This window comes from Centruroides vittatus, unplaced genomic scaffold (genome assembly GCF_030686945.1).
Source record: "Centruroides vittatus isolate TY-2023 unplaced genomic scaffold, ASM3068694v2 contig_400, whole genome shotgun sequence".
NCBI classification, from domain to species: domain Eukaryota; kingdom Metazoa; phylum Arthropoda; class Arachnida; order Scorpiones; family Buthidae; genus Centruroides; species Centruroides vittatus.
The window spans coordinates 1,224,670-1,237,207 of record NW_027122215.1 but is presented as its reverse complement, the minus strand read 5'-3'; the positions used below and the strand labels follow the sequence as shown (position 1 = coordinate 1,237,207).

The window sequence follows — 12,538 nt, the reverse complement described above, 5'->3', positions numbered from 1 at the left end:
TTTCATGTTTTGCAGATAATCACATAGAGAGGGTGCTCAATGGAATATCAAATTCTTTTGTGATATCAGATTTTTTTTAAATACATTTCTTGACAACTTAAATTATAGACACTTCTACTATTATTAACAGATGTTTAGTTTTTTTTTGTTACTTATCATTTCTTTTTGCTTCAAAATGAAAATGGTTCATACAATGATGTACTGCTTTCTGATGTTGATAAAAAATGGGTACATATAATACAAATTTTTTGACTATTTGTGAGGGTATGTCCAAGAAAGAAAGTATAGATGAATGTTTAGATTTGGTTAGCCAATAAATTATTAATTTGTTAATATGTAGGTGCTTTATTAAATTTTAAAAATTTATTGAAATGGGTTTGGAAAATTTAAAAAAGAATATTAGCTGTAAGATTTCATTGATCCAATTTGTATCTAAGGATAAAATCATTACTATAGGTCTTAAATGCCATTAGATATTTTGTACATCTGTTCTGTAGATTTTGGAGGTTGTAATATGTCAAGTAACTACAGTATATACAAGTATCTCTTGTAGAACACAGTATTTCTACAACACGGTTTTGAAAATCCTTCATACAAAGTTTCACAATTTTTAAGTGTAAACTTTGTTATTTGATACTTTTTTTACTCAAGTAAGCATGCATGTCTCAAATTTGCCCATGGATTTTAGAATATTAAAATTTTCAAATTATTTTGTACTGTACTTTACATCAGGTTTACTTTAATGAAAACTAATAGGACAAGGAAGAAAAAAATTGCACTAACTTTCCTATCATCCAGGTGTCATTGTCATTATTTCAGACTTTAGCCCTTAAAGCTGTCATTGTGCTTTCTTTTTATAGATTAATTTTTGTATTTAGTAAAGTTTATTTAAACATTTTTAGGTAAGTGTTATTAAACTTTTTTAACTGTAGGTAAGCAATCATTTGTAAAATGATGAATGAAATATGGTGGTATCTTTGTACTTGAACTGTTTCCAACTCCAACGATTTGGTATTCAAACAAATTCTGGAAAAAATTCATTTGGTACGCAACTGAACAAATGCAACTTGCTAGAACAAACTCTCGATTAATAACATATTTTTATTTTGTCATCCATGAAAAAATTTTTATGATAAAAATAAAAAATATGAAAATGTTGCTGATACTTCTGCTCAAGATCAACAATAAAGCTGAGGTGATGATGATATTTTGGAAAAAAAGAAAACTCCTTTGTTTAACTAAAATTAATATTAATGCATAATACAGTACTTTTGATTGTGATTGTTAATTAATTATTGATTGGAAATAAATTATAGATTGCTTTAATAAACATATTTCTCTTACTAACAAAAAAGAATAATATAATTTTGCTAACTTCTGGAACGTAACCTCATGTTTTGTATTAGTCGTTTGTTTTGTATAGCATAGATTCACGTAACAGGGCAATCTTTTGGAACAAAACTACCATGTTATATGAGTGATACCTGTACATTGTTAAATGTTTGCATTTATTTTGAGTCTGTCTTAATGCAATCTATTCTCTCATGAACACTATAGAAAGCATACAGAATTAAACCTAAACTAAATTCACAGAAACTGGATTTCAAGTTGAGAAAAAATGCTTTCAAAACTGTTTTGATTTACAAACATAAAAAGTGTATTGAGTTTATGGAAATTATGTTAGGATATAAATAAAATTTAACATAGCAAGATATTTGATTTAACAAAGTTGGCTTATAAAGCTAAAACTGTAATGATTAAAATAAAATTATATACTTTATTACATACAGATATTTGTGATTCTCTTTAGCTTGCAAATATTTTTAAATGTATAAAAGTATAAAATAGTTTAATAATATATGAGTATTACAGAATTTTAGTATTATATTTAACTATGTAAAACTATTGCTTTTTAAACCTTTTACAACTATTGATGTATACAAAATGCCTCATATATATTCAGAATTTTAATTTTTATTGGTGCTATTTGGTAATATTTATATATATGTACTGAAAAATATTGACATCTGTTGTAGTATTTTTGGAAAACTTTTGATACATACTATGTGGGACAGAATAGTAATCCCTGAAAATTTCTTGTTTGTTCAATTTATATTTGAATTTAGCATTTTGTATGTGTATGTATTGTGTATATGTAACATTACAACTTGCTTGAATTTAGCATACAATAGACATATCATTTCTTCAATTACATGATTGTTTTTGTTGATTTAATCAATGCATCTTTTAACAGTGAGTGAAGTTTAAAGAACAGATCCAAAGAAAAATATACAATAAAAAATTCTGTATAATATAATAAACACTAAAAAAAAATGAAAATAATGTCTTCATAATCTGTCCTTTTTTTCACAACTCAAAAACACAACAGTCCCACAGCAAAATTGACCTTTATTTTGAGATTCTTCTTTCCCTCAGTACATAAAATTTAAAATTGTTCCTCTGGTGGTTACACAATGTAAAAATATATTGATAAAAAAAAATATATTTTATTATATATTTTTACATTGTGCCACCTCCAGGGGCCGTATTCTGGTCACTGTCTCTGGTCTCTGGTCTCTTGTCTCTCATAAGCCGGTTGCTGATTGGCTAATCATTTTGATTAGCCAATCAGCAACTGGCTTGTGAGAGACAAGAGACCAGAGACAGTGACCAGAATATGGCCCCAGGACAACTTTAACAAGTTTTACATACTGAGCAGAGAAGAGTCTGTCTCTGCTATGTAATTGTGTTTCTGAAGTATGTAAAAAAGAATAGATTATGATGATATGCATTTAATTTTTGTTTTGAATGTTTCTTCTTTTAGTCAGAATAGTTACAATACTTAATTTGCTTCTTTTTTTTTTTTTGTTTTTTAGAATCATTGTAAAGTAGCCAATTTGGATGTAAAGATTTATGATAAAGAATAAACTTATGAAATGTTTTAATATAATGAGTAGTATACTTCTGTATTAAATATTCTGAAATAATTTTTCACAAAAGGATTCCCATATCTATTTATATAAATAGTTTTTCATTTAGATATGAGAGACATGTTTCCAAAGCTTTGTAAGATATTCTATATGGTAAATGTTTTGGAATGTAATATGTTATTTTCTACTGATTATTGATTCTGATTTACAGGTTTGTTCTATGTAAATTGAGAGACAAATATTACTAAGCCAAACAACAACTGGATTACATTTATTAAATTTAATAAGAGATGCTGTCTAACATCTCCCTCTAGTAACAAATTATTTAGAAATTAATTAAAAAATAATTGCAGAAAAGTAGCCCGATGTAATCTGGTAGTTGTTTGGCTTATTATTAATATATAGGGTTTTAAGATGTTTGTATATACAAATATTATTACATTGTTAAATTTAAACAATATGTTATTACAATCAATATAAAATTATAACTAATAAAATATTTTATTATAACATATGAATTATTGAGAAATACAGATTTAAATATAAATGCTGTAAATATAATTATAATAAAATTATAAATTGCTTGAATTTTTACGTATTACATCTCAAATTTGTTTTAATACAGAATGAAGATTCTTTAGATACCACTGAAACCGAAAAGAAAGATTTAAATTCACATTCTGAAATTACTTCAAATTCAGAATGTGTAGATAATACAGATAAGTCAATGAGTATTCCATCAGAACAAAAAACATTATCAGAAGGTGAACCAATGTCACCTCCAGCAAAGAGAAGACATATAGATGATAATTTAAGTACAAAAAATTCTGTGTCTGATAATTCAAAAGATTTAGTAGATCAGATAGATAGGAGTGATGAGAATTCAGCTAATAAAACTGAAAGCATATCTGAAATACTTGATGGTGAAAATCAGACAAGTAAAGTAAGCACTAATGAAGAATCTAGTGGCATTTCACCTGATTCTACTTCTGAATTAAAAACTGCATGTACATATTTACAAGAAGATAATGAACAAAATGATTGGTGTTTACAACTCTCGGCTGCTACTCAACCTATTGAGACTGAAAAAAGTCCATCTCCAGTTGATAAAGATGCTGAAAATGCTACAGAAAATCTTACAGAAAATAAAAGTGAAGAAGGTAAGTAAAAAAAATATTTAGAAAATTTATGAAATTTTATTGAATAGAAGTATTCATAGTTATGTTATCAATACAAATTGTCTAATAAACAAACAGCATTGCTGAATTTTATCCTAGCTATAATATGGCTAATTGATTATAAGATGTTATGTAATTTGGACTAAAGGTAGACAGTGAAGCTGCTATTTTGTATTAAATTTAATAATTACAAATGAAATTATTACAAAAATTGCTTTTAGCCCTTGTTATAATAAAATAAAATATCTACAAATATGAGGCAGGTAATAGTAAGGGCTTATCACACCAGTGATAATAGGCATAAATACTCAGGAATCAAAATAAAAACATTTAATAAAAACAAAAAAGGAATTGTATAGTAAAATTGAGTACATGAGTGAAAACAAAAAGACCCAAAATACATTTCGGACTATTTTCCAATAGAAAATAGTCCCTCTTCAATTGGTAATATACTTAAAACTATACAAGATAAAGATAAACACACTACTATAACTGTATGAGCAGTAAGCATCATCAATGTAGACAAGTGTAAAAAATCTTCATAACATTGCCGTGGCATGATGTACAGGGTACTGATACAAACAGTTATAAGTTAGTGCAATAATAGGTTAACAGTTATGTAATAATGTTATACAGGCAAATTATATACATACCAAAAACAGTAAGACAACAGAGTTGAAGGTGGCATTACAAGGTGTAGGAAGCAGTTACAAAGGAGGTGTGTTACATTCAACATCTGGTGCACATGTGGTGACAACATATGTTACAATTACAATTATACAACAGTTTTAACAAGATAGAGTCATAACACAAAGATATTTTGTTTTTTAAAAAATATAATTGAGCCATCCTTCATAAATTTTAACACCTAACCATATAGATTGCAGTGTTTAGTAACAGCAGAGTATTCACAATTGTATTTGATGGCATTAATGTGTTCTTTTATATGAACATCAAGGCATCTTTTTGTTTCACCAGCATAGGTCATAGAATTAGTACAGTTGCAGTTAAACCTGTATATCACATTACTTTTTTAAGGGCTTTAACCATATTGTTTGGGTGGTTTGGTTGTATGTGTTTTTGAGTTTTGTTACAAAGTTCAGGGATCAAATTGATGTTGGTTTTATTTAAGACTGTTTTAATTTTCTCAAACATATTTTTGACATATGTAAATTTATAAAACTTTTTTGTACAATTGTTGTTAATAAGAATAACAGTATGGACATTAGTGTTATTATTATACTTAGATTGTTTTAGCCATTTGTCTGGAAGTACTTTTGGGTGATTATTTAATAAGAAGATCTTAACAACATCTGTGATCTCAATGTTTTTATAATCAGAGGTAGTTGTATTAAATAAATATCTTTTTGATGAAATTGACGAAAATGTTTCTTTTTATGAATACAGGAGTAAATAACAACACATAACACTAGGGTGTATTAAATAATGTACCCTGAGAACCTATATCCAGTGTGTGACAAAAAAACAAAAGAAAAAAGTTCACACAAACATTTTTGAACTGCTCTGAGTTCTTAATCAGGTGTTAAACAGAATTTCTGATGGAACATAGAACATACAGATTACAAAAAACCATCGAATCTGCTACGCAAGCCGCGCCTGCATATTTGTAAGGCTTAAGATCTTGACATTTAAAGATTGGCATCCATCAATGCCTGCCAGACTACCAACAAAATCAATTCGTCTTTATAATTGATGCACGTGGAGTTGAGGCTCGATTTATATATGTGAATGGCCTCTAGCCATTTTAGCTGTTCCGTGTGGGATGAAGTGCGGATGAGCTTCACCTGGTTAAAGGCCGCCACAATGTCATGATCATCAGCGTAAGTGGCAAGAGCAGTAGTATTTCTCGCATGATGTATGTCTGCTATGCGCTCCTGTAATCTTACTCCCAAGGAGTGTTTCGTCGATCTGATGTAAACGAGGTCCCTATCAAATCTGTTGTACCTAATGGGGATACTGTACATGCCAGGTAGTCTGTTCTGGTTGGGGGGGTCTTTCCCATTGCAGAGGATGTCAAAGATGATCGGACATCTCCTAAATGTGATCTGAACACGGTGTTTCTTGGTAATCTCGGTACATAGCATTTTTACATACAGATTATACATGATAAGGACCCGTTCTACAACATCAGGATGGTTGTTGCTTCGCAAGTCAGCTGTGTCGGTGTGTTGCAAGCGTGTGCGGTGATAGTGTTCAATTAATTTATGGGTAAGCTTTGGGTACCCATGTGCGGAGGCAACACGCTGTATAAGCAATAACTTGCAATTGCTCAGTTTATTCATTCATCTACTGCACAAGCTCTTGCAGCAGCAAGAACTTTCGCAGTAAATGAATGAGTAAACGCCCTTCTAATTAAAGCGTTGTATGCTTCAATCTTATATGAAAATGGTCACACGACCTGACAGGTATGTAGGTGGACATGGAACATGGTTTGCAGAAAATGGATGTGTGGATGCCCGTCCCCTCCTTTCTAATATTTATGTCCAGGAAGTGGACCTGCTTGCAACTGGCTTGTTTGAGTTCTAAGGTCAAGCTGTAAGGGTTGACATTAACAATGTTGACAAAGGCCTTTATATCTGGTACTGTCCTTCAGAAAACTATGATATCGTCAATGTACCTCCTATATAAAAGAATGTTGGGGAGGAACCATGGAAGGACTTTGCTCTCTAGCTGTCTTATTACCATTTCAGATTGAAAATGTTTGTGGTGAACTTTTTTCTTTTGGTTTTTTTTTGTCATATACCGGATAAAGGTTTTCAGGGTACATTATTTAACAAAGGAGTACGTGAGTGGTAGTTCGTAACCTTATTAACATTACATAATTTTTTGTAATTTTCTATTTTAAGGATATTAGAATGTCTTATAACTAAAACATCCAGGAATGGTAATTTATTGCAAAGTTCGTTCTCAACTTCAAATTTAATGTTATTATCAAAACCATTAACAGTCATAACCAAATCATTAGGGTCTAAGATTACAGGATCATACATTATAAAACAATTGTCAACATATCTGTTGAAGAATTTGATGCCATGGATATTATTAATGGAGGTATCAATATCAATAACACTTAGTTCAGCTAAGATAGAGCCAATAATGGACCCCATAGGTATACCAGAGTTTTGAGTATAGTATTTTCCATTAAATTGGAAATGGTTGTTCGATAAAATAGAGATGACAAGGTCAATGAGCCAATCAGCACAATTTATAGACCTGAGGGAATTAACAATTTTATCAATGATAATACAGTAGAGCATCGTTTATCCGAATCAGTTGGGGACTGGGGTTGTTCGGATAACTTATTTTTCAGATAACTGATTATGTACGAAAAAATTTATTAACCTATCCCATGTTGAAAATTTTCTCCATTGCGTGTCACTTCACTTAGAATTTTCATCAATGTTAAGCCTAATGTAAATTTTTTAAAATAATAATCATGGCTATTGTATCATTAAAAATTATTTCTTTATATTTTACAAACAAAATAAATATATTGAAAAATATAAAAACAAAAAAATTTTATTTTGGAAGTTAATCGATTATCAAAAATGTTTGATTCAGCACGACACAGTCTGACTGGAACGCTTTCAGTTAACCGACATTTTGGTTGATCAGCTTTCGGATAAATGAAGCTCTACTGTACTAGGGTACATATTCTTGATATCCAAAGACAACATTTTAAACCTATTTTCTATTTTGACTTCCTTTAGGTTATTTAGAAATTCTTCAGTGCTCTTAATGCTGTGTTTATAAATTACAAGGGATTTTATTTTAGATTTGACAAATAATTCTAAATTATATAAGCAATAAAATTTGATGTCAACAAGAGGTCTATTAACCAGTTGTTTGCGGAGTACTGCTATTGGAGTAACCAGTTTTCGTTAAACTGTTGCGGAGTACTTCAGTTGGAGTAACTGTCAATTTTCTTTCGTAATTAACTAGTTGGTGGCGATTTAAGCACTGATTGGCTTTTATCTATATAGACTAAGTCTGTTTCAACGAATAAGATATTTGTTACCACCCCGTATTTTTAAATTTAGGCACAAAACTCCTCCATTCCATGTTAAGTCTATGGGAGACCTTTCTTTTGTTCATTTGACAATAAAATCCTATTTAGCATGCCCGTTAAGTTCTAATTGGTATATTATAGCTAAATGACTATTCTTTGACCAATAAGCATTGACTTGGGTTTGTGGGGTGGGAACTTTCTTAGAAAAAGTTATACCAACTTCGAGCTACATTGTCAGCTACAAACGTAAACAAACAATTATAAATCGTTATTCTTATCTATTTTTAGCATGAATTTAACAAATTTTTATGTATATTTATCGTATTTAACAAATAAGCTTGTTTTTAAAGCCATTCAGCCATAAATCTTTCAAAAAACAAAGTACTTCCGGTTATGGTGGTACTTCCATAATACATAAGATATATATGTATAGTCGCTAATATAATAAAGTAATAATCGCTTATTATAGTCTACTATTAGTACAATAAATTAAATAACGTATAAATAGAATCAAATACACATCATCAGTAATAAAAGTGTATTAACCTAGATTTAGAAAGGCCACCACCCCCCACGCCGATCGGCGTTATAATCTATAGGCCGTATTATTTCTCTACGTTGATTTAAAAAGCTGCAGTTTTTTTTATTTGACAGAAAATATACATGTCTAAGTAACGTATGTAACAAATTAATGGAAAATTTATAAAAAAACGATTTTTTTAAATATTTTAAAATCTTAAATTTTATTAATTTTTTTAAACGTACATAATATTTTGAAATTAACAATCGTAAAGTGTAATATGTACGTGATAGAAAACTGCAAACAGATTATATCTACTACGATTTTTAAGCGAGATATCGCAAATTGAAAAACCACTTTAAAAACCACAAAACCTGTACGCAACAGCGGTGTTGTTTCGGATTATCGAGTGCGCAGCTGACAGGTTAAGCAATAGGTGTTTTATGGGTTTTGATCCTTATGTTAAACTTTGGAGTACAATGACCATAACTGGTGATAAACTTAATATCATCTTTATCAATAATCTTGATAGTTGATAGCCCTTACTATTATCTGCCTCATGTTTGTAGATATTTAATTTAATTACAAATGAGTTAATAAATTTACAATATTCTGAAGAGAGAGCAATTCAAAATATGACTCTTGTGATATCAGAGCCATATTATATTCTGATTAAGATCTGTTTATATCATTTATTGCTATTTGTCAGGCTTGGTTTAAGTGTAATTAGAAATTTAGAAAAGTTTTGATGTATTTAAGTTTTATTTCATTAAAAAATCTCTATAATATAAAAAAACATTCTATTGTTAATATTATTATTAGTTTATTTTATATACTAAATAAAATAAAATCTCATTTGAAAAGTTGAATGTATTTTTGTTTACTTGTATTTGAGTAATAAACAGAAGTAAATAATAAGTTATATATTGTGGACGCTGTTTTTATAGTAGTGTTGTGTTTTTGTAATTCGTATACGGTATTGTGTATACGTGTATGTGGGTGTCACAACCAGAAGTAAATAATAATTTATTTTGGATGATGATCTATTTCAACAAACAAAAGTATTTGAATTTTTTCTAAATTTATTTATATATTCAGCTGTCAAATTTCAATAGTCAACAGTTATATTTCACTTTACCAACCAGTCATAAATATAACAAATAAAATAAAGGTTTTACTAATATATACTTGAAATATGATGAATTTAGCACAAACCTAAATGGATTTATCTGAGATAAGGTCCTCTACTTTGGAAAGATCAAGGTCAACTGGTTACATGGCTTGTGGTTAGTGTATATACACATACAGTCAAATGCAATTATAATGAACATTAGGGAACTGGCAAGATTTCCTCATTACAACCATTACTCATTATATTCATGAAGAGCAGGATGAACTAGGGAGAGAATGGATGGCTGCTTTGGGTGCAAACAGATAGGGGGCATTCCACGGGCAACAAAATTTGTAGCTACGCCACTGATAATTATACTGTATTTTTATTAATAGTTATATAAACTACAATATAATTAATATTTAACAATTTATCTTTTTGTAATTAAAGATAATACTAATTAATAATATATGCAATTTCAGTTAGTCTTTTTAGCTACAAATCTTAAAATTGATGATTGCTGACACCAAAAATATAACGCTTACCTAGATGATGTCTTTTAATTTATATAAATGTTTATTGGAATAATATACAGCCTATGTCCACCCTAAAGGTCCATTCTAAATATTGGTAAAAGAATTTTTGAAATCCGATGAGTAGTTTTAGAGATTACATCCTACATCCAAACTTACAAACTCTACGTCTTTATAATATTATATTATATTATTTCATAATGTTGATACTGTTGAAGATGACAAAGCAAACTATCTACATACTTTGATGTTTTTAGCACCATGTTTTAACTCGTGAATAGTTTCTACTTTTTCATAAGCATTTGTTTCTAACTAGAGTATACAGTAATTTTACAATCGTAGTGTTGATTAGGTAAATTTGCAGAGTAGGGCAGGAAGTTAGTCAAGAAAGAGGGAGACAGTCCAGAAAGAAAATTAAGTGATAAATGGCCTATAATCAATGCAGGTCATAAAACTAATTATCCAGTGGTCATAAAATTAAGTAACCCTTTCAGTTTTATCTCTTCCAAGAATTTTGTATCACATTTCTTACTACTTGAACAATTAAGAATGTTTGTGTGTTTGCATAGCTACCAAAAATTTTCTCAATATATCGTGAAGTACCCTCATTATAACCATAAGAAAATGTTTGGAAATACACACAAATTAAAATTGTGGTAATTTACTTGTTATAACCAGGATCTCATATCAGAGTTCAACTTTGTGTTCGTTATAACTGAGTTTGACTGTGTATCATTTTCTAAATGAAAAAAGCCTTGAATCTGGGCAAGTTTGCATTCATTTCAGCTTCCTTAGCTTTGTTTCTCTCTAATTTCTTAGATCACTAGCTTATACTGTCGCTTCTTTAAAGGCTAAAAATCACAAATTTGGTGACTTATCTGATTATATTAGACATAGTCTCTGTACCAGTGGTTGTAGTGTTATATTGGGGTCAGCACTGAACAGATCTGAGTAATAAGGGATACATTAAAGACAGTTGTTAATAACAACTATTTTCATTATAACAATCATTTTTATTTGAAAAAACAAGGGGGTACCAATGGGTGTGCTTCTGTCTGTAGTTTTTGAAGAAATTGTTGTGAGAATAACAGATCAATGAATGCTCTTCAAACATCTACTCTTCATACACAGGAACTAATAAGCTAACAACTACTGGATTATATTGAGCTAAGTAAAACCTTTATTTTATTTGCTGTATTATTTATACATTGTATTCTATACACTATACAGTCAATTCATGTTAATATGAATCTATAGGGGAACGATAGGTTATTCGCCTTATTGAAAATTTGTATTAATGATTTACAGGGTCAAGGTCAAGCTTGTATAATTTAGGGAGTTAAGGCTTAATAGATGATTGAAATCTCTAAATTATAATATTTTGAATTAAAGTTAAATAAGATTCATTTCTTTTTGTAAATAAATTTTATGTTCTGAATGATTTTCAAATCAAACAGAGTTAGAAGGAGATGATATTTGCCATTGAAGCTTGGAGCGGTATATCAGAGTGGTTAAACAAAACAAAAAACTAAAAAAAACCTTGATTTTTTTTTCTGTTGAAGATTGTTTGAAAAAATAGGAAATATTTTTTGATTTTAAGAGCCACCACAAAGCTGTAGTTTGCAGCAACTCTAAAAGAGTAAAAAAGTAGCAAAATTTGGCATAAAGTAGCTAAATTTGGCATCACTGCATGCACTCCCCAATATACAAACTAGCTCATGTTTGCATGGGACTACATCTATTTAAAGGTGTGGGCATCTGTAAACTTTAAACCCTATTTTATGAGTACAGTAGAATGATCTGCTAAAACCAGATGTTTGAATTGCTCTACAATTGGAGGCTGAACCTGTCTTTGTTTACTAGGACAAGAAATCTATTCTATACAACATAGAACATTTATTATAGTACCACTTATTGTTTATATTGAAAAATGTAAAAAGCAACCATTATTGGAAATAGGATTATTTCTTGGGGTTGTGAAGGTAAATTACAGTTTGGTTTAACAAAGTCTGGTAAAATTTTTGTTCACTTCATTGCATGAAAATTAACATTGCTTTAAAGTGAGAATTTGCTTTATTGATGTTCATTTTAAGGCTAGTCGACTGTATTAATATTGTATGTTTTCTTAGGTAATCAACGAAATGTGTTTTTAAAAATGGAGCATTATTTTGAATTTAAAATAAATTTTTTTCTGTTCTAATCTAAAATGCTTGAAAATGATAATTGTAATTTTATC

General features: G+C 29.4%; 1 protein-coding gene and 1 long non-coding RNA gene across 3 annotated transcripts in view; one reads left to right on the top strand and one right to left on the bottom strand.

The window, feature by feature from the left end:
- LOC136976413 (uncharacterized) overlaps positions 1-12,538 on the bottom strand; it is a 198,639-nt gene that overhangs the window by 44,712 nt on the left and 141,389 nt on the right. The gene's annotated exons all lie outside the window — the stretch shown is intronic.
- The window catches only part of LOC136976395 (TP53-binding protein 1-like), a 112,051-nt gene that overhangs the window by 37,282 nt on the left and 62,231 nt on the right, over positions 1-12,538 (top strand). Inside the window, exon 8 of the mRNA XM_067271654.1 lies at positions 3,556-4,090. Coding sequence (XP_067127755.1) covers positions 3,556-4,090 — 535 coding nt within the window. The remainder of the gene's footprint in view (positions 1-3,555; positions 4,091-12,538) is intronic.